General features: G+C 45.2%; 1 protein-coding gene across 8 annotated transcripts in view; it reads left to right on the top strand.

The window, feature by feature from the left end:
* Nucleotides 1-14916, top strand: part of SMOC1 (SPARC related modular calcium binding 1) — a 163755-nt gene extending 148839 nt beyond the window's left edge. For 5 of the 8 annotated variants that reach the window (XM_054515114.1, XM_036383533.2, XM_054515113.1 and 2 more), the window contains 3 exons: nt 1776-2023; nt 9628-9678; nt 11374-14916. In XM_054515114.1, coding sequence (XP_054371089.1) covers nt 1776-2023; nt 9628-9678; nt 11374-11390 — 316 coding nt within the window. In that variant the 3' untranslated portion in view covers nt 11391-14916. The remainder of the gene's footprint in view (nt 1-1775; nt 2024-9627; nt 9679-11373) is intronic. The other 3 variants (XM_036383528.1, XM_036383531.1, XM_036383530.1) reach the window with 3 other exon arrangements.
* Nucleotides 14917-22036: the final 7120 nt, after the last annotated feature.

Genomic DNA, 22036 nt, shown 5'->3' with positions numbered 1-22036 from the left:
GTGTTTATCCCATTGTACATTCACCAGATGTTGTGACTGAATGCCAGCCTGCCTCTCAGTTAAGAACTAAATGAAGAAAACAGTTTCAAGTAAAACCCTGGGAAAAATGTTATACAGTTTATCTGCCTCTCTGTACTGTGTGTTTACTTGTTACAAGGATTCATGTATCTCTGGATAGGGGCTACCTTTCTAATTTCTATCCTTATTTGTAAAAGCCATCAGAAAAGGTTAATGAGGATCTCAGTTCTTCACTTAAACTCCAGTTCTTGCTTTCTGCATGCTGCAGAGTCCTCCTCACAAATTATTTAATTTACCATAGGGGTACCATGTGTGAGGGGGTATTTTTCAGGCTGTGTAGCTGCATTTTAAAGGCAAAACTCGTCACACCAGCAAGTCAAAAGAATTTTCTCTCTCCTAGTTCCCAACAAAAAAAAACCCCAAACTTCAGTGACTATATAAGTATAGATTCTACTAGTTTCTGAAACAAGGTCAACAGCAGTCTTGGAGAACATTTTATAGGGTACTTGGGTTCATGTTTCTCCATCAGCTAGAATGCTCCAAACTCACACCAGAATCTGGCTGCCTGCAGTAGGCAACTGTTCCTCTCTCCTTCCTGGGGAAGGAATTTATGCAGCAGCTGGATATGTTTACTGGAGTAAGTCAGAGCAATCAGTGCCAGTGTAGCATGTCTGACTACCTATCCACTAATTTCCATGCACTAAAATGTTTTATTCTTGGAGGAAAAAAAGGTTCAGGCCTCAGCCTCATTTCAGCATCTTTTCAGCTTTCTCTGTTGGCATGCTCATCATATGGAGAAAAGACAGACTAGCTTAGAAAGAGTTTCTTCCCTGGTTCTCAGTATCCCTGAGGAATAACCCCCTTTCCCACTGCTGATGCAGAGCACCAGACACTGCTTAAATGGTATGACATAACAGTACCTGTTCAGTGATGGCATGAGGTTGACAGGCAGCATTCTGTATTTGTGTGTCTATAGCTGTTGCTCTTCCTTGTTTTTTTCTCCTTGTCTTCTCTGATATTATTGTTGTCTACGGAAGGAAAATATGAGTCAAATAGCATCAAACTTGTAACACCACAATGATTAAGAAATGAAACAAACTGAAGTTGCCAGCTCTGTAATACTGCTTTTAATGGATTTGTGGTTTTTATCTTCTGTGGAACTCTTATGTGTAAATCAGGTATGTGAAAAGCATGAAAAATGCAGAAAATACAGCAGAGGAGTTCAGATTATGTAAACAGATACAGGGAGAAGAATATTGTATCTTGCCAAGGACATTTTCAAATAATGAATGTGTCTTGCATTAAATTAATTTGTTCCCTTTCTGAAGCTAGATGTTACTGTCACAGAAACTACCACAACAGCTGACACTCATGGATCTCTTGCTGGTAATTTGAATGGGAGCCCAAGGGCCAAAAGGACCAAGGAGATTGTCTCTTGCCCTCTAATGAGGATCATTCTGGGATTAGGCAGAGTTTCAGCAACTGGTGTGAGGAGAACCACAGCTACTGATGGTATCAGACTCCAAGATTCTCTTGGCAATTCACTTGTAAATGCTAAAGGACATTTTTAGAAAAAGTTCATCTATCTCAAAAGAGCCCAGCTAAAAGGAGGAGATTGGAAGACCTGTGTTTTTTGCTTACTTTGAACACAGCATAGCACTTGCCTGATTCACTGAGCAGCTCTTGCTCCTCAGCATGTGCTTGACAGTGTTGGTGTGAGCACCCCTTGTTGGGGGCCTGTGCTTCCTCTGTTCCAGGTTCTCTGAGCCGGACCCCAGCCACACGCTAGAGGAGCGAGTGGTGCACTGGTATTTCAGCCAGCTGGACAACAACAGCAGCAATGACATCAACAAGCGGGAGCTAAAGCCTTTCAAACGTTATGTGAAGAAGAAAGCCAAGCCCAAGAAATGTGCCCGGCGTTTCACTGACTACTGTGACCTCAACAAGGACAAGTCCATCTCGCTTCAGGAGCTGAAAGGGTGTTTGGGAGTCAGCAAGGAAGGAGGTGAGTGCCTTTTCTTCTTCATTGCATGACAGTAAAAACTGACAAACAAACTTGACAAATAAAAACTGAGTTACAGCAAATTCAGAACTACATTTTCTTCCAGCTATTTCAGAAGTGCCACAGTTTGTGTGAGCAAATGAGTGGGATTAAAATACTGCCATGCAAATGTAGTTTGTTACTTGTGTTATGGCTCCATCTTCTATGCCCTATCACAGACCTCTGTGCTAAGCACTATACAGAAACAAGACAATAGATAGGAGTTCTTGGCCAGACTTTTTCCTAATTTATTCTGTTTGTATTGTTGATGTCCTTGGAAACTGTAGTTAAGATCAGGTCCCTTCTGAGTAATACCATGCTAACAAGATTCTGTTGTCTCGGCCATGCAGGTTGGATGATGTATGAGCCAGCACAGACCCAGGCCTTCTCTGGAGACCCTGTTTACTAACAGAAAATAATATTTATTTTCATTGCTAAATTCAGCATGCAGGAGAGTAGATGATGCAAAGAGAACAACTCAGAAAACAAGCACAGGGCTGTACTGTTGCCCTTTTTCAAACTTAAATTGTACTTTGAGATTGGTAGAGAAATAAGGCATGTGAATAACCTATTTTTCCTTTCTGGTTAGTGTCTGAGCAATCAACCCACCCTCCTGCCTTTTCTTCCTTTTTTCATCTTCACCTCATCATCTGTTGGGACCCGAACCAAACTGATATTTTTGGAAATTTTAGGAATTGAAACAGTTCAACCCAAATTCAATAATTATCAGTCATTCTTGACTGTGGGCAGACTTGCTTGGCAGGAGAAGGCAAACAGGGAGATTCCAGGGGACTAATTTCCTGTGCAGGTGTTTTGGCTTTGCAGCTGTTGTTATATGTGTCACAGTAGTTGGGAAGGGTGGATAGCTTTTTTTTCTGCCATATTAATCTTTCCTTAGTCCTTTTCTCAGATTTAGCACGAGTGGGAAGGGAGTCAGTACATTTGGGTGTTGGGAAGTTGCATTTTCAAGGTGCTTTGCAAACATCTTTGTTACCATAATAAGCATATAGCATTACTTGTCGGCTGTGAGAAGCATTCAGCTTCCCTAGCCCTGTGGAGGTGTTTTTTTAGTCATCAGTACCTTACTGAGGAATGACATACCAAAATAGCAATCCTTAATTTTATTACCTTCCCAATAAGACGAATATGCCAAATGAGTTTTATTGCTATTTGGCCTGCAATAAGACTCTCTGGAATCTGCTGCCCTGGCCAACTGGATGTTCAAAATTTAGTTTATGGAAGGGGAAAAAAATCAAAGGGAGAGAAGAAAGAAAATGTGAAACTTTGAGCCCATGTGAAGGGGAGAGAAGGCAGTGTGACATTGTTGTGAGTGCCTGATTGTCCAGCTGTTTACTGAGAACATATCCTTGACCTTTCATGGTTTCCTCTGTTGTATGAGGACAGGACTGTGGTCAAAAAGGGGCTCTGATCTTACTCTGTCATACAGCTCCACATACCTACTACAAACCTGATCAGCCTTGAGGATCAAAGATAAAGGGATAAGTTAAAGGATGGTGAGGGCTAAAAAGCAGAGCAGGGGGCAGTGAAGACAGCAGGTACTAACATGGAAGAAAGAAGGGAGTGAGAGTGCTCCAGAGGTGCAGTAAACAAGTTTGCAATGCATCTTTTTTAAGAAGTTGTGAAGTTGTGAGGTGGTAGATGACATATTTTCTATGCTTCCTATTCATAAGAACTGCTAATTTTAGAAACAGTCAGTATCTTTGCCTTTGACATGGTCCTCCACAAATCCTCTCTAGACTGTAGAGAGATGGTTGGTTTATTAGGTGGATAAGGAATTGGTTGAATGGTCACATCCAGAGGGTGGAGGTCAACAGCTCGGAGTCCTGATGGGAATCAGGGACAAGTGGTGTCCCTTGGGATTCATACAGGACCAGTGTTATTTAATATCTTCATTAATGACATAGTGGGATTGAGTGCACTCTCAGCAAATTAGCAGATGACCAAGCTGAGTGGTGCAGTTGCCATGTCTGAATAATGGGATGCCATCCAGAGGGACATGGACAAGCTCAAGAAGTGGCCCCATGGGAATCTCATAAGGTTTAAGACAACCAAGGGCAAGGTCCTGCACATGGTTAAGGGCAATCCCCAATATCAACACAGGCTATGGATGAACAGATCCAAGTAGCCCTGCCCAGAGGGACTTGGGGATGCTGGTGGGTGAGAGGCTGGACATGACCCAGCCATGGGCACTCCCAGCCCGGAGAGCCAAACGTGTCCTGGGCTGCATCCAGAGCAGTGTGGGCAGCAGGGCCAGGGAGGGGATTCTGCCCCTCTGCTCTGCTGAAACCCCACCTGCAGGGCTGCATCAGCTCTGGGGTCCAGCACAGGAAGGACAAGGACGTGTTGGAATGAGTCCAGAGGAGGCCAGCAAGATGATTAGAGGGACAGAGCATCTCTACTGTGAGGAAAGGCCGAGAGCACTGGGATTGTTCACCCTGTAAGAGAAGGCTTGGGGTGACCCAACTGTGTGGCCTTCCAGTACCTGAAGGGAGCCTGTAAGAAAGAGGGAGAGGGACTTTTTACAAGAGCACAAAGTGACAGGACAAGGGAAAATAACCTCAAACTGAAACAGAGTAAGTTTAATTAGGTGTGAGAAAAAAATTCTTTACTGTGAGGGTGGTGAGAGCTGGAACAGATTGCCCAGAGAAGCTGTGGATGCCTCATTACTGGAAGTATTCAAGGCCAGGTTGGATGGGACTCTGAGTAGCCTGGTTTAGTGAAAAGTGTCCTTGCCCATGTCAGGGGGGTTGGAACAAGATTAACTTTAAGATGCCTTCCAACCCAAACCATTCTATGATTCTGCCATCTTACCCTTTCTCTAACTTTCCTTTTCTGGACCATAGGTGCATGTAGTCAGTCCCTGTATTTTGCTGTTTGTTTTTTTCTCTGTACTGTGGCCTCCAAAGATCTGCTGGGGCTGAGGACACTGTGGATTCAAGCCAAGAGCTAGATTGAAAACCTTTTTCATTATGTACTTTCAGTTGAAAACTGCTAGTCAGAGGAAGACAGGACTTTTCATGGAAATGTTTCTGTTTCAACAAAAGCTTTTTTTGAAAGGTTCTTCTGGTCTAGCTTTGATGAGGAGGGGTTGGAGGGAGGCAAGGAAGGTTATAATTTCCCCTTGATTTACTATTGGAATTAAATACCACTATAGCTGGATGGAACGTGCCTGGGCTCGTCTGGCCTTGCTGCTTGACCAGAGGCAGCAGCTGTGGTGGTTTCACCTCAGAGACACCTTTGCCTGGCTGGATGCTGCAGCGGGCACTGGGGACAAGTCCAGGCATGCAGGAGCTCAGGTTTACCTCTGGCAGAGAAGCTTTAAGGCGAGGTGAAGGAAAAGGAGTCGGGCTCTGCTGGAGGTTTTGATCCAGAGCTTTATTCCTGGCACTCAGGCCTCTGAATGCCGCAACAGCTCCAACAGAATTACGGAACCGCGTGGTTGCTGTGTCTTTTAACCCCAGGGAGAGGGGGAGGGAAGGGGTAGGGGTCCCACCAACCAGGTAAAGGGAGGGGAAGTCTCAGGGGACAAATGGCACCTGGATGGCCCAATGTCCCCAAGGCTGAGAGGCATCTTTTGAACTTCGCCAATCACACGACGCCCTTTCTAGAATGCCAAGATTGATGGACAGCAGTCAGCAGGGAGCAAGGGAGGGGAAGGGAGAAGTTACTGGCACACCTGGGGAAAGAACCGGGATATTGAGACAGGCTATTACATCACACCACAACATCGTACTTCATTACAAGTGAACTTAGCTCAGATGTTCCCAATCCCGTTTGGGGGTCCAGTAGCTCAAGGACTAAACTGAAGTGGGTCATCATTCAAGGTGAGTATGCCTCTTGCTAGGCAAATTGAACATTTATAATAGTTTTGAAAATAAAACATAATACAAATTTATAGTACTTGGGATTCTGAAGAAAACAGATATTAAGCATTCTGCATTTTTGTCAGTGTTTTGCTTTTTTTTTTGGTGGCCAGTTCCATCCAAACTTGGAAATGGAGCTGCTTAAAGGAAGCATAGAGCATAGATAACACATTACTGTTATGTGCTTCTCAGGACCTTGAGAGTCCAAATAAGATTTATATGTGGGGATTCAGCTAGGATATTTGTAAGGACAAACCTGAATCTGAGCTCTTTCCAGCTTAGAATTAAATCTGTTCGAGATGCATAGTTGTGTCTGTCTTCTCTTCCTCAGCAATCTCTTCATGCCTGTGGCTACTTAATATGTGGGCATTGCCAACCTGTGGTTCTCCAGTGAGGAAGTGAGCTGCCCAGTCTATCAGAAACCCTTTCCTTTTCCATCCTTATGGTGACCAAAAAAGCTGCTGGCAAATCTGCTAGGTCTGGTGGCCGCTTTGCACAGCTCTTTTCCCTCTCTTTAAACCAGACTTGTTTTTATCAGGGGCTATGTACATGGAAAAATGCCATTCTTGGATCTCAGAATGGTGTGGCCATATGAAAGAGTCAGCCTTTGAGTGTTTGCGGAAGCCTGCAAATGGCTTCTTCAACTGGGGCAGAACAAGCCGGCAGGGCTTTTAGCTTGGAGTATGCCAGAAACAGTCTTTGCCATCACTTGATCTAAGATTGTCTGTTTGAGGAATTGTGGAAGGAAAGCAGACTGATTTACAGCCTGTTAAAAGTTAGCATTCCTCAGCACAGTCTGCACAGCCTGAGTTAAGGGGGGAACCATCTGTGATCAAAAAACAAATGTATCTCTCTGCATTAGTCAAAAGGCAGGATCCTTGAGAGGAGATTGACACATATTGTAAAGCTTTGCTGGAATGTTACTGGACCCAAGATTAATTTGAGTTCAATTAATCAGGGCTGTAGATCCGAGTGAGGCTTATGCTAGTTGTGCTGGCTGCAAAATGTCAGAGTTGAGTTTTACCTCTATATTCTTCCAAGTTCAGGAGACAAAGTCAGCATTTTGTGCCTGCCCAAAGAGGAGCTAAGGGAATAAGCAGCAAAGAAATGTCCCTCTGCCAGCTGACAGGAAGTTCCCTTCTGCCAGCTCAGATCCTGTGATTGCTTTGCTGGTCCAAGAGCTTGTCAGATGGTAGGTGTTGGGCATGCTTCACAGGACATGAGGACGTCTGAGGTGGAACCCAGCCACCAAAAGCCAGTCCAGAAACAGGATTGAAATGTCTTAATTAAAAAGTGTATATGTGTTTAATTAAACAGAATGTCACTTTCTACTGAATCTGAGGAAATGTTACAGAAAGAAGGAAAAGTAGACAGACAATCTGAACAGCAGGTTTCATTCTGTGATGTTTTGGACCTTTCTTATTGCTATCTTCAGAAGTAACTGCATGCCTGGGAGGCTGGGAATGAGTTGCTCTATATCACTACTGTACAGGTCGTTGTGTGAGAGAAGGTAGCAAAGAGCAATCACCTGGGAAAGGCCTCTGGACCAGTGATAGAAAATAACAATTGTGAGTGGCCATGAGAAAACTGTAACCAGGTAATGACTGAATTAAAAAGGAATTTCAAAGTACATTTATGTGCTATTAGATCAGAATCAAAGGAGCTGTACTCGTTCAGTGCTTGGTTTTGTTTGTCTTGTTAAGATACTCCCCTCTGGAGCTTTGTAGAGGTGCTATAATTTGCCTTTAATCTTGACAAAAGTAAGTGATAGTATGAATCAGGACATCAGTATTGTGTTGAGAACACGAGATAAGGCTGTTTCTCTCCCCAGAAGGTGAAAGGTTTGCTCAGTATGTCTGAAGAATAATAATTTCCTATGAAAAGCTGCTGGGGTTTCCTTGGGGCTTTTTCTTTGAAAGACACCTAGCCTAATCCAGTGTGACTAGAACTGTTATCCAAGAGAGTGTACTTGTGAGGATGAGCAAATACTCAGCTTTATGAAACTTGCCACATGATGGGATGTTACCCCATAATGCCCAAGGGCTTCCTGGGTATATGTTAGTAACCCACGGTCACCACCTGCCACATTCCTTCCTCTCCTGTGTGTCAGCAGTGCAGAGTTACTGTGGCAGGGTTTTGCCTTGGACAGGTACACATGGCTGGCCTGGTTGGTATGGCAGGCAGGCAGGCAGGGCAGTGCTCTCTGCCCCCAGGCCGCAGTTTCCCACACGGCTGCACGGGGCCATGTGCAGCAGTGGTTCAGTTCATACCAGCCATGGCAGGGAGGGATGCCCCGGCCTGGAGATCCCCACCTCTTTCCAAAGACAGGCAGTGCTCCCTCAGCTCTTTCCGAAGATCGGTTGTGCTCATGCATAGCGCTGTGCTGCAGGCTTACCTGCACTGTGCAGTAAAGGTGAGAGGGTTCTCTTGGATGCCCTCTGGCTTCCCCAGGCTGCCAGCCAGGGCAGTGATGCACAGCCTGGCAGTGCCCTCCGGGGCCCTGGCAGCCACCCATGAAGGGCCCAGGCTGTGAGTGCCAGTCAGCCCAGGCAGATGCTCTGGCCCTGGCAGTGGAGCCTCTGCCCACGGCAGCAGAGCCGCGTTTGACACCGGACATCAGCGAGCCGCGGTTCTGCTGATCCGGGCAGGATGGGTGGCTGTACTGGGCTGGTGTTCAGGGTCTTGGAATAACTTTCTGTGCTTACACAGTTTCTTATTAATGTCCTCTAAAGCAAACAGGCTGTGCTTTGTGACCTATTTCAGCCTTGGCCACTGACACCTTTTCTCCCTCTGGCTTTTTCTTCTCAGCAGCTCCATTCCTATCTTACAGCCCAGCCTCCTGGCCCTTGGGGCTTCCTGCACCTCACCTCTGCCCTCTGAGCTTCTGCCCATCTTGCTTCTGCACAGAACAGCATGTGCAGTAGAGTACTTGATGAGCAGAGCGAGCTGTGCAGTCAGGTCATGTGCATGCACAAATCAAAGTTATGGAGTGGAGGGTGGCAACAGGCTTACTGCTGCTGGCTGGGAGCAGGAGCTCCCATTTTCAGCTCGCCCCTCCTCTGCCATCAGAGGAAGCAGCTCACAGGAAGTGTGGCATGCTTTCAACAGCTCCTGTAATCCCTGAGCTGTCTGTACCCAGTGCAGAGGCCCTTGCCATGAGCTCCATCTGGTGTAGGGTACGTGTACCTGTTATAACACAGTCACAGTTCTGCCCTTCTGGCAGGTATAAGTTCAGGTTTTTGACTTTAGGCACTTGTTTGTTTGATTCAAGTGAAAGATTTAATAAACCTGGGCTGTCTGTATTGCCTGTACCTTCACTCTCTTCTGTCTTCCTCCTTTCTACATGGCATTATTTTGCTTGCTTGGGGAAACTTCAGGATACTACTTGCATCCTTCCTTTCTTCTTTCTCCATGTACTGCTCAGTTTAACCTTGTAATTGTTGTTTCTTGCCCATGCAAAACCTCTGGATTTCATTATACTCAGCTACTACAACACCAGGTATTTAAAATCTCTCATCTCAGGCACACTGGTTAGACTCTTGCATGTGACTCCTGTTGGCAGGACTTGCTGCGAGCATGCGCAGAGTAGGTGCTTTGAACCTGCTCTCTGGCAACAGACAAGGGAAGGCTCCTTTGTCATGCTATGGCATTTACTTCCTTTAATGTGGTTCTTGGATTTTACAGGTAGCCTGAGCAGTTTGCCCAATGGAAAAAGACAAGGCCTTAACCCTTTCAGTGAGTATCTTGTCAAAATGTTTCTTTTTTCCTGTGATAAGCATGTATTGCAGAATTCATTCTCCCCTGTTCTCCTATGTTCATGAACAGCAATATAGAAACAGCTGGAAACCAAAGTTGTTCTTAAGAGGTATAAATACACCAATGTGCAGCTCCACTGCATCATTTCAAAGTCCAGCTCTATGTCTTTTGCTGAAACAGACTATATGTTGCTAAGGAATTAGAATAGGATGAAGCAGCTATGGGATGACTCCTATCCTACTCTTCCTTCTTCTGTCGAGCAGTAATTTAGGTGATTTGTTGTGTTTACATTCCATCACTCCATGGACCAGTTCCCATGAAGACTGTTCTCTATCGTGGTAAAGGTCTGCTCTCCCAGTATTTTTGGCATTGAATCACATAGACCGACCCTTTCATCAGGCATGAACAATAACATCATTTGCTTTGCTTTTAGACTTGCAGCCTCATGGTTTTGTTGGGTACTTCTCATTTTGGATTGTAAGAAGCAGTGAGAAGTTCTCCCCTGCCTGTATCTTCTGCTACTTGTTCTATAGCTGTCCTACATATGTCTGGCTAGACTCCTTTTTGTGTTGAGGAGACCTAGGCAGTGTATTTGTTTAGTGCCAGAAGTCTTCCTATACCTCTTGCTGTCCTCCCTGTCTTCCTGGGGAATGTATCAGGTCCTGGTGAGATAGACTGAACAGAGAGCTGAAGATAAGATCAACTACACCTTGTGCATTGATGATGTGATGTTTCTTGGTGTGTCCTCCATTCTGAGTGTGTACTTGGTTTTTGCCTGCTGCTAAAAGATGAGCAGAGGCATTTGAACAATTGCTGTAGCTTCAGCCCCCTCCTTGTCACTCAAAGTGTAGGACAGGTCATCTGCACTCCCATGCTACACTGCACTTACAGATATGGAAAACAATCTGTTGTTTTTATGAGCTGGTCATTGAGTAATGCAGGTACCTTTTGCAGAGCTGTGCAATTGATTGCAAATATGGCTACCTGAAAGAATTTTGCATTTGACAATATTTGCCCTCCTGTGACAGGGCATGTTAATCAGCACTGATCTCACTGAGGCCTTTCCTTCCTTTTTCCCTCAAATCCCTACTTTTGCTGTCTCTTTAGCATGTTTTCATCTGTAATTAATCCACAGAGCTCTAGCTCTGATCCCATAAGAGCTTTGGTTCTTTAAGAACCTTTGGTGAGGGGCTTAACAGAAGCTTTCGTTTGAAGAAAGGCCTCCAAGACCTGTTTGTCTGCTAGAGAAGGAGGCAGCTGGCTGTGACTGATGGGGAGATGGTGGCAGGGCAGCCTGGCAGCAGTGGGTTTCTGCATCAGCTGTGCCAGGCAGAAGAGTAAAGCAAGGGATGTTGGACCAGTTGTTTCCCTAGACTGCATGCCCATTTCCAAGGAGGGGGAGGAAAGTGGTGTTTTGTGTTTAAAAATATGCCAGTCCCTAAGGCTCCATGTGACTCATTCAGTGCTTTTTCCAGCAAGGCTGTCTCATTAGCCCCTGGTTGTTTTCAGCCTCACAGCTTATTCTGGGATCTCAGCTTTCTGAGGCCATGGCTTCAGCAGAGGCTGTACTGGATCTTTATCAATCAGGTTTCTTTTTGTTTTGATTTGCCTTTTTCTCTTGTTCTGCTTCTGTTCTGTTTTTCCCTCCTTGCTCATCCCACCCCACTCTTTCAGTAGGTCGCCTGGTGTAGCAGTAGAAGACAAGAAGGGAAGACAGGAGCTGACCCAAAGGAAGAAAACATCCAGTGACAGACGGACAGACACCTTGCTGCTTGTGAGCAAGCACGCAGCATCAGCAACATCCAGCGTAGCAAAAGTGGCACCCAGAACATTTGCACTTTTAAAAAATTGGTTTGGATTTTTTTTAATTGCTTTTCAATGCCATTATCTAATACTTTGGAAAGTGGAGGGAAGAAGGATCATGACTTTTTAAAATTAGAACAGCTACTGATGATGTAAAATTGAGTTCACTGGGACTCAAAGAATTTTATATACTGTATATAAATATATATGTAAATTGTACAGTTGTCTTGTACAGGGATTGGAGTCACTGTTCTGTTCCTCCCTTTGCTTTTGAAGGCTGTTAGGGTTAGAGGGACACTTTGCATATAATGGATTATAGTATTGCAATCATTTCTGCCACCAAACCATCAGTCAGTGGTGAGCCTGAACAGCACCTCCACGCAGAAAGGAGCCAGTGTATCAGCATGAATTGTTCTTGCAGATGTGCACATAGTGCCCCAGATACCAAATGCTTCTTGAGAGCAGCTGAACCCCTTTTTTTACCATAAAGCTCTCTGCAACTCAGGCAATTGGGCTTTTGAGGGCACAGATTTCATCTAAGTATTGGTGCACTGCAAAGCTGCTAAAGTAGGGATAGAAAAGGGTTCTATTAGGGATGTACAACAGTAGTGTGTGCACCTGTTGCAAGTTGGGCAGAAATTAAATACAAATACATTGCTATTCATGCTCAGATAACATGCTTAGCAAAGCTGCTCCGTGCCTCTGGAATCTAAAGCTGTAAGAAGGATGTGGGAGCCGTAGGCCTAGTAGAGTCAGTGGAGTGAAGTCTTGCATCTTCTGCTCTGACAAAGTGTTCATCTATATGTTGTACAGCAATAAACATTTTGAGAAGCCTGCTAAAAGCAGCATTAGCCTGCCTTGTGCTTTGCTGAAGAGCAAAGGACATACTTGTCTAGCAGACAGACACAATTGCTGCTGTCCCCAAGAGTCTGCTTTCCTTATGTTGCAGCAGTACAGCTTGGGCCATGCTCACTGGTGAAGGTCTGTCAGCAGTGACTTTCTTGTCCTTGGTGGTTGTGAATCCGTGCTCTCCTCCCGCACACTGGTGTGCCTGCCACTTTGCCTGATTTGCTGTTGCCAGTACCTCCTGGGTACTGTGACACAGGGGGTGTGATCAGCAGTAACAGCGAAGGCTTGGAGAGAGGAGTCTGGTGTTCTTGGAGGCCACAGGGGCTGTGTCAACCACTAGCAGTTTTAGTAGAGTTGTTTCTTTGGCAGGGGTGCCCATATCAACAATCCTAGATTTGGGCAGAGTGTGATGGGACACGCAGAGTTTTGCTTTGTGTATTTACAACCACTGGCAGCACTCGCCTGTTCTGAGCAGCCTTCCACTTCTGACCTGGTGATCCTTCTGCCACTTATCTCTGGACCAAGAAGCTGTTAGAAGAAACTGTAGTGAAGATGATGAAATGACATGCTAATATGAGATCACACCAACAATAACTTGTAACAGCAATAGGTAACAGTAGAGACTGGACTCATCCTTCAAGGCTACGTTGCTTTGGTAAAAGATAATACAACGCAACATCTTCACTCTGTCATGTCATTGTGACAATAGCATGAGAGAAATACATCACCAAAATAAAGTGTCCTGATGCAGTAAGTTAGTGCTTGTTGACAAAATGGAAAGTTAAATAAAATAAAAACTAACAAGCTTTTCTATAAACACCTGATTAAGAGTAGTAATAAGTCTTCCTCTGGGAAGTATATTGGAGCTAATTAAAACGTATGGCATGGTTAAAAACACTTCTGGTAATATCTGAAATGTACATCATACCATCACAATACAAAGAAGTCATCTCTTACGCAAGAGCAGATCCTGCTGCTGGATCTTCATGGTTTCTCACATACAATGTATGTGCTTTTTTGGCCTGCAAGCTCCCACCTTCTTGATTGCTTCTTCTCTTGTTGTTCTTTGGGGTTGGTTTCTTTTTTTTTGTTTGCTTGGTTGGGTTTTTTGGGGTTGTGTTTTTTGTTTTGGTTTGGTTTTTTTTTTTTTTTTTAATGCCCTGGGCTCATCTTTTGTGTGTTGAAATAATTTGGTTTAGTGTATAGTTAGAAATGTCCATGCCACACTCACTAGTCCTATTGTAGGGAGTAAAGAATGAAACCAACTGTATAAAAAAACTCCTCTCCCTTTTAGTATTCTAGTTTTAGGAGTTAAAAGTTCTGACAGCTGTGTTGGATGGTGTTTGGTGGTTTGGAGTTTTTGGGGTTTTTTGCGGGTAGGGTTTTTCTTTGTTTGGTCAGGGTTTTTTTTAATGTATAGTTCTATCCAGCAGAAACAGACAATTGGATGTCTCTAGGAATTCAATCAGCCAAACACTGGGGCTGGGAAATGCCCCACAAGATTGTGGAGGGACTGCAGAGCTGCTAAAACTCACTGCATCTTCTGGAAATAAACCAGCCAGCCACCACTCCTGTGGTTGTTATATAACTCCTTCTGCTGACCTCCTTTTTCTCATCCTTGTGCCCTTCCCCTCCAAGAGGCCTGCACTCACATGTCATTTGCAACTGAAATTGGGTCAGTTCTTCAAGGAAGGCAAACAAGGGGTGGCTGTTGGTTAACTTTGGTGTTTGTGGATATTCCTTTTGCTCGGCCAGGGCTGACTTTTTGGATGGATTGGGGACCAGGCATAACATTGCTTTCCTTTGTCACAAGACAATTCCAAGTCCCTGCATCTTGACTTGCTGAAATTGCATGGGTCTCTGAGCAGCTTCTGGCAACACTTGTACACTGCCATGGAAGGCCCAACCAGCATGATTGTGTAATGTCCAGGTAGAGATCAGGTTACTTGTTCTGAGTTTGTGTTGGAGGATTGTGCAGACCATTCTGGTCCTGATTGACATAGCCCATGCTATGAGCTGTCCAAGAACCTGTACTCATGGATGAGAGCAGTGCCTCGGCTGCCCGTTTTCCCTCTTGGTTTTATTGCCAGTCCACCTGGCTGCTGGGCCAGATCATCCTTATCTGGTGCTTGTAAGCAGTCTTTTGCTCTGCCTTGCATCAGTAGCATCTTCCTGAAGCTGGGACACAGGGAGTGTCAGTGTTGTGTCTGAAAGCAGACCCTGGGCATGTGTCTCCTCATTCTTCAAGTCCTGCTGGGCCTCTCCAGCTCTGCTTTGAATGACGGCTGTAAACGGCTGGGACAGAGAAGAGAACCAGGACTCAACAGTGCAAGTCATCTGTTCATCCTGCCAGAAGTAAAAAATCTTTCTTTCTTGCTGATCTTCCAAGGGCATAGTGTGTTGTAGGAAATTGCATTACAGTGGGATTCATTTGTGGGAAGGCACTGCTTTCCATGGCCTGAGTTTATATTGAACTTACCTGCCCCAGCGCATTTCTGCCTATGGTAAATTTGTTAAACTGAAAGGCATCTGGTTTTGGTTTTGTAATAAAATAGATAACTTTTGCTCCAGTGTCTTGTGGTGGTTACTTGTTGAATCTTGATTTCCAGTTATTCCTACAGTGCTGTAGGAGAGGGAAGGGGACTTTACTCCTTGCAGAGTCAAGTGTCAGTCGGTGGTTGGGTTTGGAGGTCTGTGATGTTTCTCCCCTGTGTGTAAGCCTCCAGGCTGAGTTAAAAGAAGCTCCAGAGTGCATCTCTGTGGTTTGATGACAGCTGTCTGAATCTGCCCAGCCTGCTTAGAAAGGCTGTGAAGCTTCAGCAGGAGCATAGAGATGATTGTAGAAGGTGGGATGTGGGATCTTGTAGCACAGTCTCCCCACACACCAGGTGGGAGACAGGCTCTGGACCTTGCATGTCCTCACAGCTCTCTTTCACATGGGAACCTCATACTTTACTTTGCAAGTCATGTCTTGCTACATGGGAGTCTGAAATAGTATCTTCTAGCTGTTGTCCAAAACCTTTTAATCCTCAAAGATGGTGAGTAACATGCCATGCTGGAAAGCTGCTGCTGTTTAAAAGATAGGTTTTTCTAGGCTACAAGGGAGTGCAATTCATCAGAGGCTGCAGCACCAGGTCCATGGCAGAGGGGGCTACACACTGATCCTTTCAAGTGCATTTGACCAGCTTTTTCATCACTGTCGTTTCACTTGATCACATGTAAATCTTTGCAATGAATAAGAAGCCAACTCATTTATTGCACTTGGGAGGCAAGGCAGTTGCAGTCCCAGGGGAGGATTTCTGCTTGTATGGCAGTCACAGGCTGGATTGCTTGTAGGTTGCCAGAGAGAGCTCTGCTAAGTCTTTCAGTGCAAATTCAACAATAAAAGAAGTAAATGCAGAGGTATGACAGCCAGTGTGCCTCTGTCAAGAATGGACTGGCCAGCCCACTTAATTTCCTTGTATTACCAAGGATAACAAGTTCTGGGGCTAAGGAAAGAGCAGTAGTTGTTATATCTGGGGTCCTGCAGGACTTAACTAAAACCAGGAAAAGGATATTTTGAAAAGGAAAAGACCAATTCCTTGGCCATGCTTCCTGCTTCTGGAGTTAATGTAAGGTACCTCAAGAGGCCTTCACCCTTTCCCTGGCAGTGCTGCCATTCTGTGGGCAAGTCAAAAGGACTGAAAATCGCTTGCTTTGGCCTCTGCTTCCAGCAGTGATACTGCCATTCTCTTCCTTCTCCTCCAGCCTTTTTTTCTCATATCTGTAACAGTATAACTAACATAATCGACCTGCAGAATGTTGACCTTCTAAATTCTCAGCAGCCACCCCTTACAAGCCATTTCAGGCAAAATACCTTGGAAACTGTTCAAAAGCTGATATTAAATTGGACAGAACATCTGCAAAATTATGCTCCTTAGTTTGGAAAACACCTTGAATAGGAAATGGGTTAAAAAAAATGCCAGCTTAGGAACCAGGAGTCTTAACAGCTGAGTGTTTTGTATGGAGTGTTTGCCAGAACACCCAAGACTGGCTTTGGGAAGCAATTGTGCTTTTTGTAATTCTGCTGAGGGCTTTTTTTACTGATGTTAATGGTGGGTTTTGTTTTTCAAAGGGACCTTCCCTGTGCACTCCAGGCGTTGTCTAGCTTTGGTTCAGAAACACCACAAATTCTATGCTGTGTGTTGTAGCACAAACCTATATCCCTCCCCATCTCCTGCAGAAGTATGAACATTTATTCCACATTATATTTTCTTTCAGCACATTGACACTGGGCCAAGGAGAGGGGCCATGGCCCCACTGTGTGCTCATTCAGCCCACACCCAGAGCCCAGGCAGTGGTGGTGGGCGGCTCTCTGCCCCAGCTGAGCTAGACCTGTGCTGTGCTGCAGGCATGGGGTGCACACTGGGCAATGAGGGAGGCAGCTGCTTGTGGTTCCAGTGGAGATTGAGGTTTCCACACCTTGCCTCCTCTCTGGTGCCAGCAGGAATAACTCAGGTCTCCTGCATCCAATTCACAACTAGGTGGCCCTAGTTTGGACCTCAGAGAAGTTTCTTGGTGCAAGATCTGGGAGTCTGAAGTACAGATGAATACAGCTCACCTTATTAAAATAAAGACATTCAATCCCAGTATAAAACAGATCCTGAACTCATTGCTTTATGGTGTGTGAACAAAGGACTCTGGTGAAACAAATTCTGTTTGTAGCATCTCTGTGCTGTGCTTCAAGCACTTTAAAACTGCAGTTTGAGTGTCCAGTGTCCCATTGCACAGCACAGCCCTGGCCTTGCATAGCACTAAATGCCACTGCTATCTCCCTCAGTCATGATTTTGGCTGGGACCATTGAAGGGATTCCTGCTGGCTTCACCATGTCAGAAGAGAGCTGACACAGCATCTGGCTGAGGAGAGAGCTATTTCTGAAGTGACTTGGATGTTCCCACTCTGAGCTGGCAGGTTGTCTCAGAGAAAGCTGCATGAAGGTGGCTGAGGCTGGATTGTTCACCTGCAGCTGCCACATGAAAGTGAATTTTTGCATCTCTGGAGCTGTTAAAATTGTTTCAAGTTAACGGTTTAAACACTGCAAAAATTATGAGAGGACTTTTGCCCGCTCTAGGAGACTGCAAAGAAACCTTGTCCATCTGCCATCACAGAAGTCCACCCCTCCCCAAATATGCCTGCTAACTGGAATTTGGACAATGACAGGAATTTCAGATAAAGGGGATACTGTTGTCCAGTCATCCCAGGTCTGGGGAGAAAAATGCATTCACTAGTGACACTGGAAGAGAGACTGGGATGCTGATGGCTCAACAATCATGGGGCAAGCTGCAGGTGAACAATCCAGCCTCAGCCACCTTCATGCAGCTTTCTCTGAGACAACCTGCCAGCTCAGAGTGGGAACATCCAAGTCACTTCAGAAATAGCTCTCTCCTCAGCCAGATGCTGTGCCAGCTCTTTTCTGATAAGGAAAGAGGCAAACCCTGTGAGGAGGGTACTGTCTCTTTGTCCTTACTCAAGTGAACTCAGCTAACTCCCCAGCTGGGGAAGCACCGGGACATTCATACATAGCCTGAAGGTTTTGGGCCATACATAGCCCCTAATGGGCCATAATGGACTCAACTTCCTGATGTTATGGGTGGGTGAATTGTCTTAGAAGGTGTCAAAGACTCCTGAAATGATCCACAACATTACATCATCCAGTTAAAACTCCCTGCCCCAGGGGAGGTACCAGGGTGTTCCTACCTGAACGGGAGTGAATATAAATCCAGCAGATGTTGTGTTTTGGGGATTTCACCCCACCACTTGTTCAGGAGTTCCCCCACCACACGATGGAGCCAGTCTGCAACTACCACTTTGACCAAGAAACATGAAAATTGCAACAACCAAGTCTCATTGTGAGGTCTACAGGTGACATTTCAACTCATCCTTCCCTTCTCTTTCTTACCCATTTTCTTAAGCAGTATTTTTACGCTTTAGTATTGCCATATTACTATACATAACAATAATAAAAATGGCTGTTTTACAATGCAACCAAATGGTTCTACAATAAACTCTACATGTGTGTATTAACAAACACCACTCATTCAGTGTCATTTCACTCCACTCAGTCCCAAGAGATCTATTAGCAAGAACCTGGGCTACCCTTGCCTTCTGCAGTGGGTTCTAACACAAGTGTTGAGATGTCTGCTGCAAGCTTTTTCTCCTCAAAAGGCACTTGGATACCAGACCTTGGTAATCTAAAGCACTTAGACTCCAAAAAACCGAAACATCAAATACAAATTAATTCAGAAAACTCATAGGCAGGATCTGTGAAGAGATGTCCTAAATGATAAAAGAGATCTGGGGACTGATAAAAGGAGTCATAGTCCAAATAAGAAACTATCTTGCTGCAAGAGAAATGAAGGAAGTGTAAGTAGAGATCAATAAAGTGGATCAAGAGCTCTTCAACATCCTCAAGCATAAGAAGAAAAAATATGAAATGTGGGATGGGTGCTGGAGCATTGCAGACTACACGTGAGCTGCCAGGGGACTTAAAGAGAGCATGGCAACATCACCTAACTGGTGACAAAGGAAATCCTAGAGAATTACAGATCTGATACCTCTCTGTGAAAACCTCAAGGAGCAAGTTACCGACCACTTATTCTCTAATCCTCTAAAGATTAATAAATTTGTAAATAGATGGCAGGAATGGGTTTGTTGAGGTTTCACTAAGGACAAATAATTTCAAACTAATTTGATTCCATTCTTTGACAGGATAACTCGCCTTGTGGCTGGGGGGAACAGCACTGGATGTGATATGTCTTGACTTTGGAGAGGCTTCTGGCACTGTCCCAGAAGACATTCTCATAAGCGAACCGAGGAACTGCAGCCTATTTAGATTCACAATACGTTGAATTCAGTGTCAAAGTCAGAGAGCTTTCTGGGGAGATCTTCCCAGTTGTGGTCCAGAGTCCAGATCTATTCAGTATTTTCAGCAGTAACTTTTAGAAATTGCTTTGCTATAAATTTTCCTGGTGATACCCAGTGTGGGGTGGGGTCCTGGGGGGCCTGGGGGAGGTGTCTGTCACCACCTATGGAGGGTAGAACATGAGTGGTTGATCATTTGAAGAAACAATCCCAGTCAACAGGATGAGTTTCAGCAGAGGCATGGGATAACCCTGCCATGAGGCAGCTGTGAGAATGTGCTAACAAAGCGAGACCCACTGGGCAGCAGTCCTGTAGAAGTGACTTCTCAGAGGCTGGGAAAAGAAAAAGTGGAGAACATGAAGGACTGTGGTACATACAAAATCTCTTACCATAAGGATAATAGTGAGCTGTTTTCTATGCCCTTGTTAATGAAACAAGAAGAAAAAATATTAGCAATGCCAACAGAAACCCTGCATTTGGCTTTGCTTTTAGTTTCTGCCCAAGATGTTCCATAAGAAGAGGAGGCAATCAAATCTCTTTGGTGGCTTGAAGAGCTTATTTGGACACCCCTTGTGTTAATAGAGACACAAAGGTGCTCTCTACAATATGAACATCCTTAGTGCCAAGGCTGTGCCATGGGGACTTTCTGAGAATACTTTTGAAGCTTTTGTGTTGAGATTTTATTCCCCCTACAGCTTTTTCATGCATACAGGTTGTACTCATAATTCCCACAGGATGGAATCAGTGTTTTTGTAATGGAAGCTTATTTTCTTCAATATCAGAGGCATCTTCCTGGGAAGGTATTCAGAACTTCACAACTTATACCCTAAAAAAAAAAATCTGTTTAAAGGGTTTATTTCTTTAATTCACCCAAATTTCACATGTGTTTCAAAGTACTTCTTAGGCTTGTGAAGTTTTTTATTGTGTTCTTGAAACTGGGCCAATTTCTGAGTGCATGCCCAGCAACAAGTACTAGGTAGGTCACGATTATTCTTTTAGCCACAGCTGCCACTGAGCTTGCCATGTACATGGCAACAGCAATGGTGCAACCTGGGGCATGGGTGAGTGCTTACATTTAAGTGCAGTGGGAGCATCTGCTGAGCTCATCCACCTCACATCATGCCTTTAGACTCCATGTCTGAGCTCAAACAGACTCCCCAGGGCACATGTAGGTAAGTGCAGTGTGGAAAAGACACCAAGGGTATCTGCTGTTGGCAGTGGGACAAAAATATGAGCAAACCCCACCAGCCACCTGCAGGGATGCCCTGAGGCCCTTGGGTCTGCTCTGCCCCTGCCACCTACTTTTGGCCAAAGTCCAGACCTCCTGGGTGAAGGGAAGGCAGGGAGGAGGGATAAATTCACTCATGGTGTTAATTATCTATGTATTTTAAATGACTCATTTAAATACCAGGAGGTGCTTAATCCCCTCCTGTGACAGAGGCAGGTTGGGAGCACAGTGTGTTCTGCTGGGCACTGGCACACACAGCTCTGTCATTAGCAAGCTGGCTGCTGCTGGCACATACACACGGATGACAATGTCATTAAAAACATTTTTTCCATCTAATACTCCAAAGGTTATTCTTGGTGACAAGTGATTTCCAGCTTGTGGCCTGGGCTGAGCAACTGCTGCTTCCATTTGTGCAGACCGGCTCCTGCACTGAATCCATATTCAAGCATGACCAGGTCTCTTGGATGCCTTTCTGTTATCTCATCTACATCTACACCTATGTCCTATGGTGCTGTCAGGTGGATGAGATGAACTGAGGTCTTGCTGACTCTATTTATCTGACCAGTGTCGAGGTATAACAGAACTGGGTGTCCTCCAAAATGCTTTCCCAAAGCAAAGGGCTATGCTGATGGATACAGGCAGGTAGGCACCATCCCACACCAGCAGCTGAAGCCTGAGAAGGCACATGCAGCTGATGGGGACTCCTCCTGGCAGATGGGGCTGTGAAGAGGCATCCTGTTGGTACTTAGGGATGGAGAGAAGTGGAGGGGTCCTTCCATGCCAGGGACCACAAGGGACTTACAAACCAGTCCAGCAGCCCCAGACATGGAATCAGAAGATATATGCATCATGTTTTGTCTGAGCTTGTCCAGAAGAGTCCTGATCACACCAACACCACAGTAATTGCCAGAAAGGTAACAAAGTCCAATCCACATGCTGCAAATGCCTCCTTCCTAACTTAAAACCTTTGGTCAGTGTCTCTAACAAACACTTCCATTTCTCACTGTACTGTACCATAACAGATTCCTGATGCTTGCACACACTCCTCTTACTAATTCCAGCTTTCTCTGGCTTGGCCCCCTTTGGTCCTGGATCTAAGCCTCCGAAGCTGTGGGAACCAGGATACTTCTGTGCAGCAGTGGCAGAAAACCAGCCCCAACGAGCCCCAACACCCCCAAAAAATCCTCTTGGTCCCATCACTGGAGTCAAAGATGAGCCAGAGACAGAGCTGGAACTTGTGTGTTTGCCCTTAGGTCAGGAGCAGGTGTGCTCTCTTTGGGCAGGAGCTGTGCAGCAGGGCAAAGGTGGGAAGTGACCCCACAGGCCTGTGGAAGGAGGTGGGAGTGTGCAGGACCCACTAGGGCAGTGGTCTCTTCTGCTTTGCCAAGCTCTGGTTGCCCAAGAAAGTGACATCCAGGGCTGCCTTTCCTATGAGTGCCCAACTGGGAATTCTTCCACCCCACTTGGTCATTTTGCATTGCACTGTGAGGTGCCCAAGCCCCAGTCTCACCTGGAACCCCAGAACTGGAGTTAACATAACACTCATACTGTCAGGC

Source organism: Molothrus ater, chromosome 6, assembly GCF_012460135.2.
Source record: "Molothrus ater isolate BHLD 08-10-18 breed brown headed cowbird chromosome 6, BPBGC_Mater_1.1, whole genome shotgun sequence".
NCBI lineage: Eukaryota > Metazoa > Chordata > Aves > Passeriformes > Icteridae > Molothrus > Molothrus ater.
The sequence above is the reverse complement of the archived record's forward strand: the minus strand, read 5'-3'. Positions and strand labels throughout refer to the sequence as shown.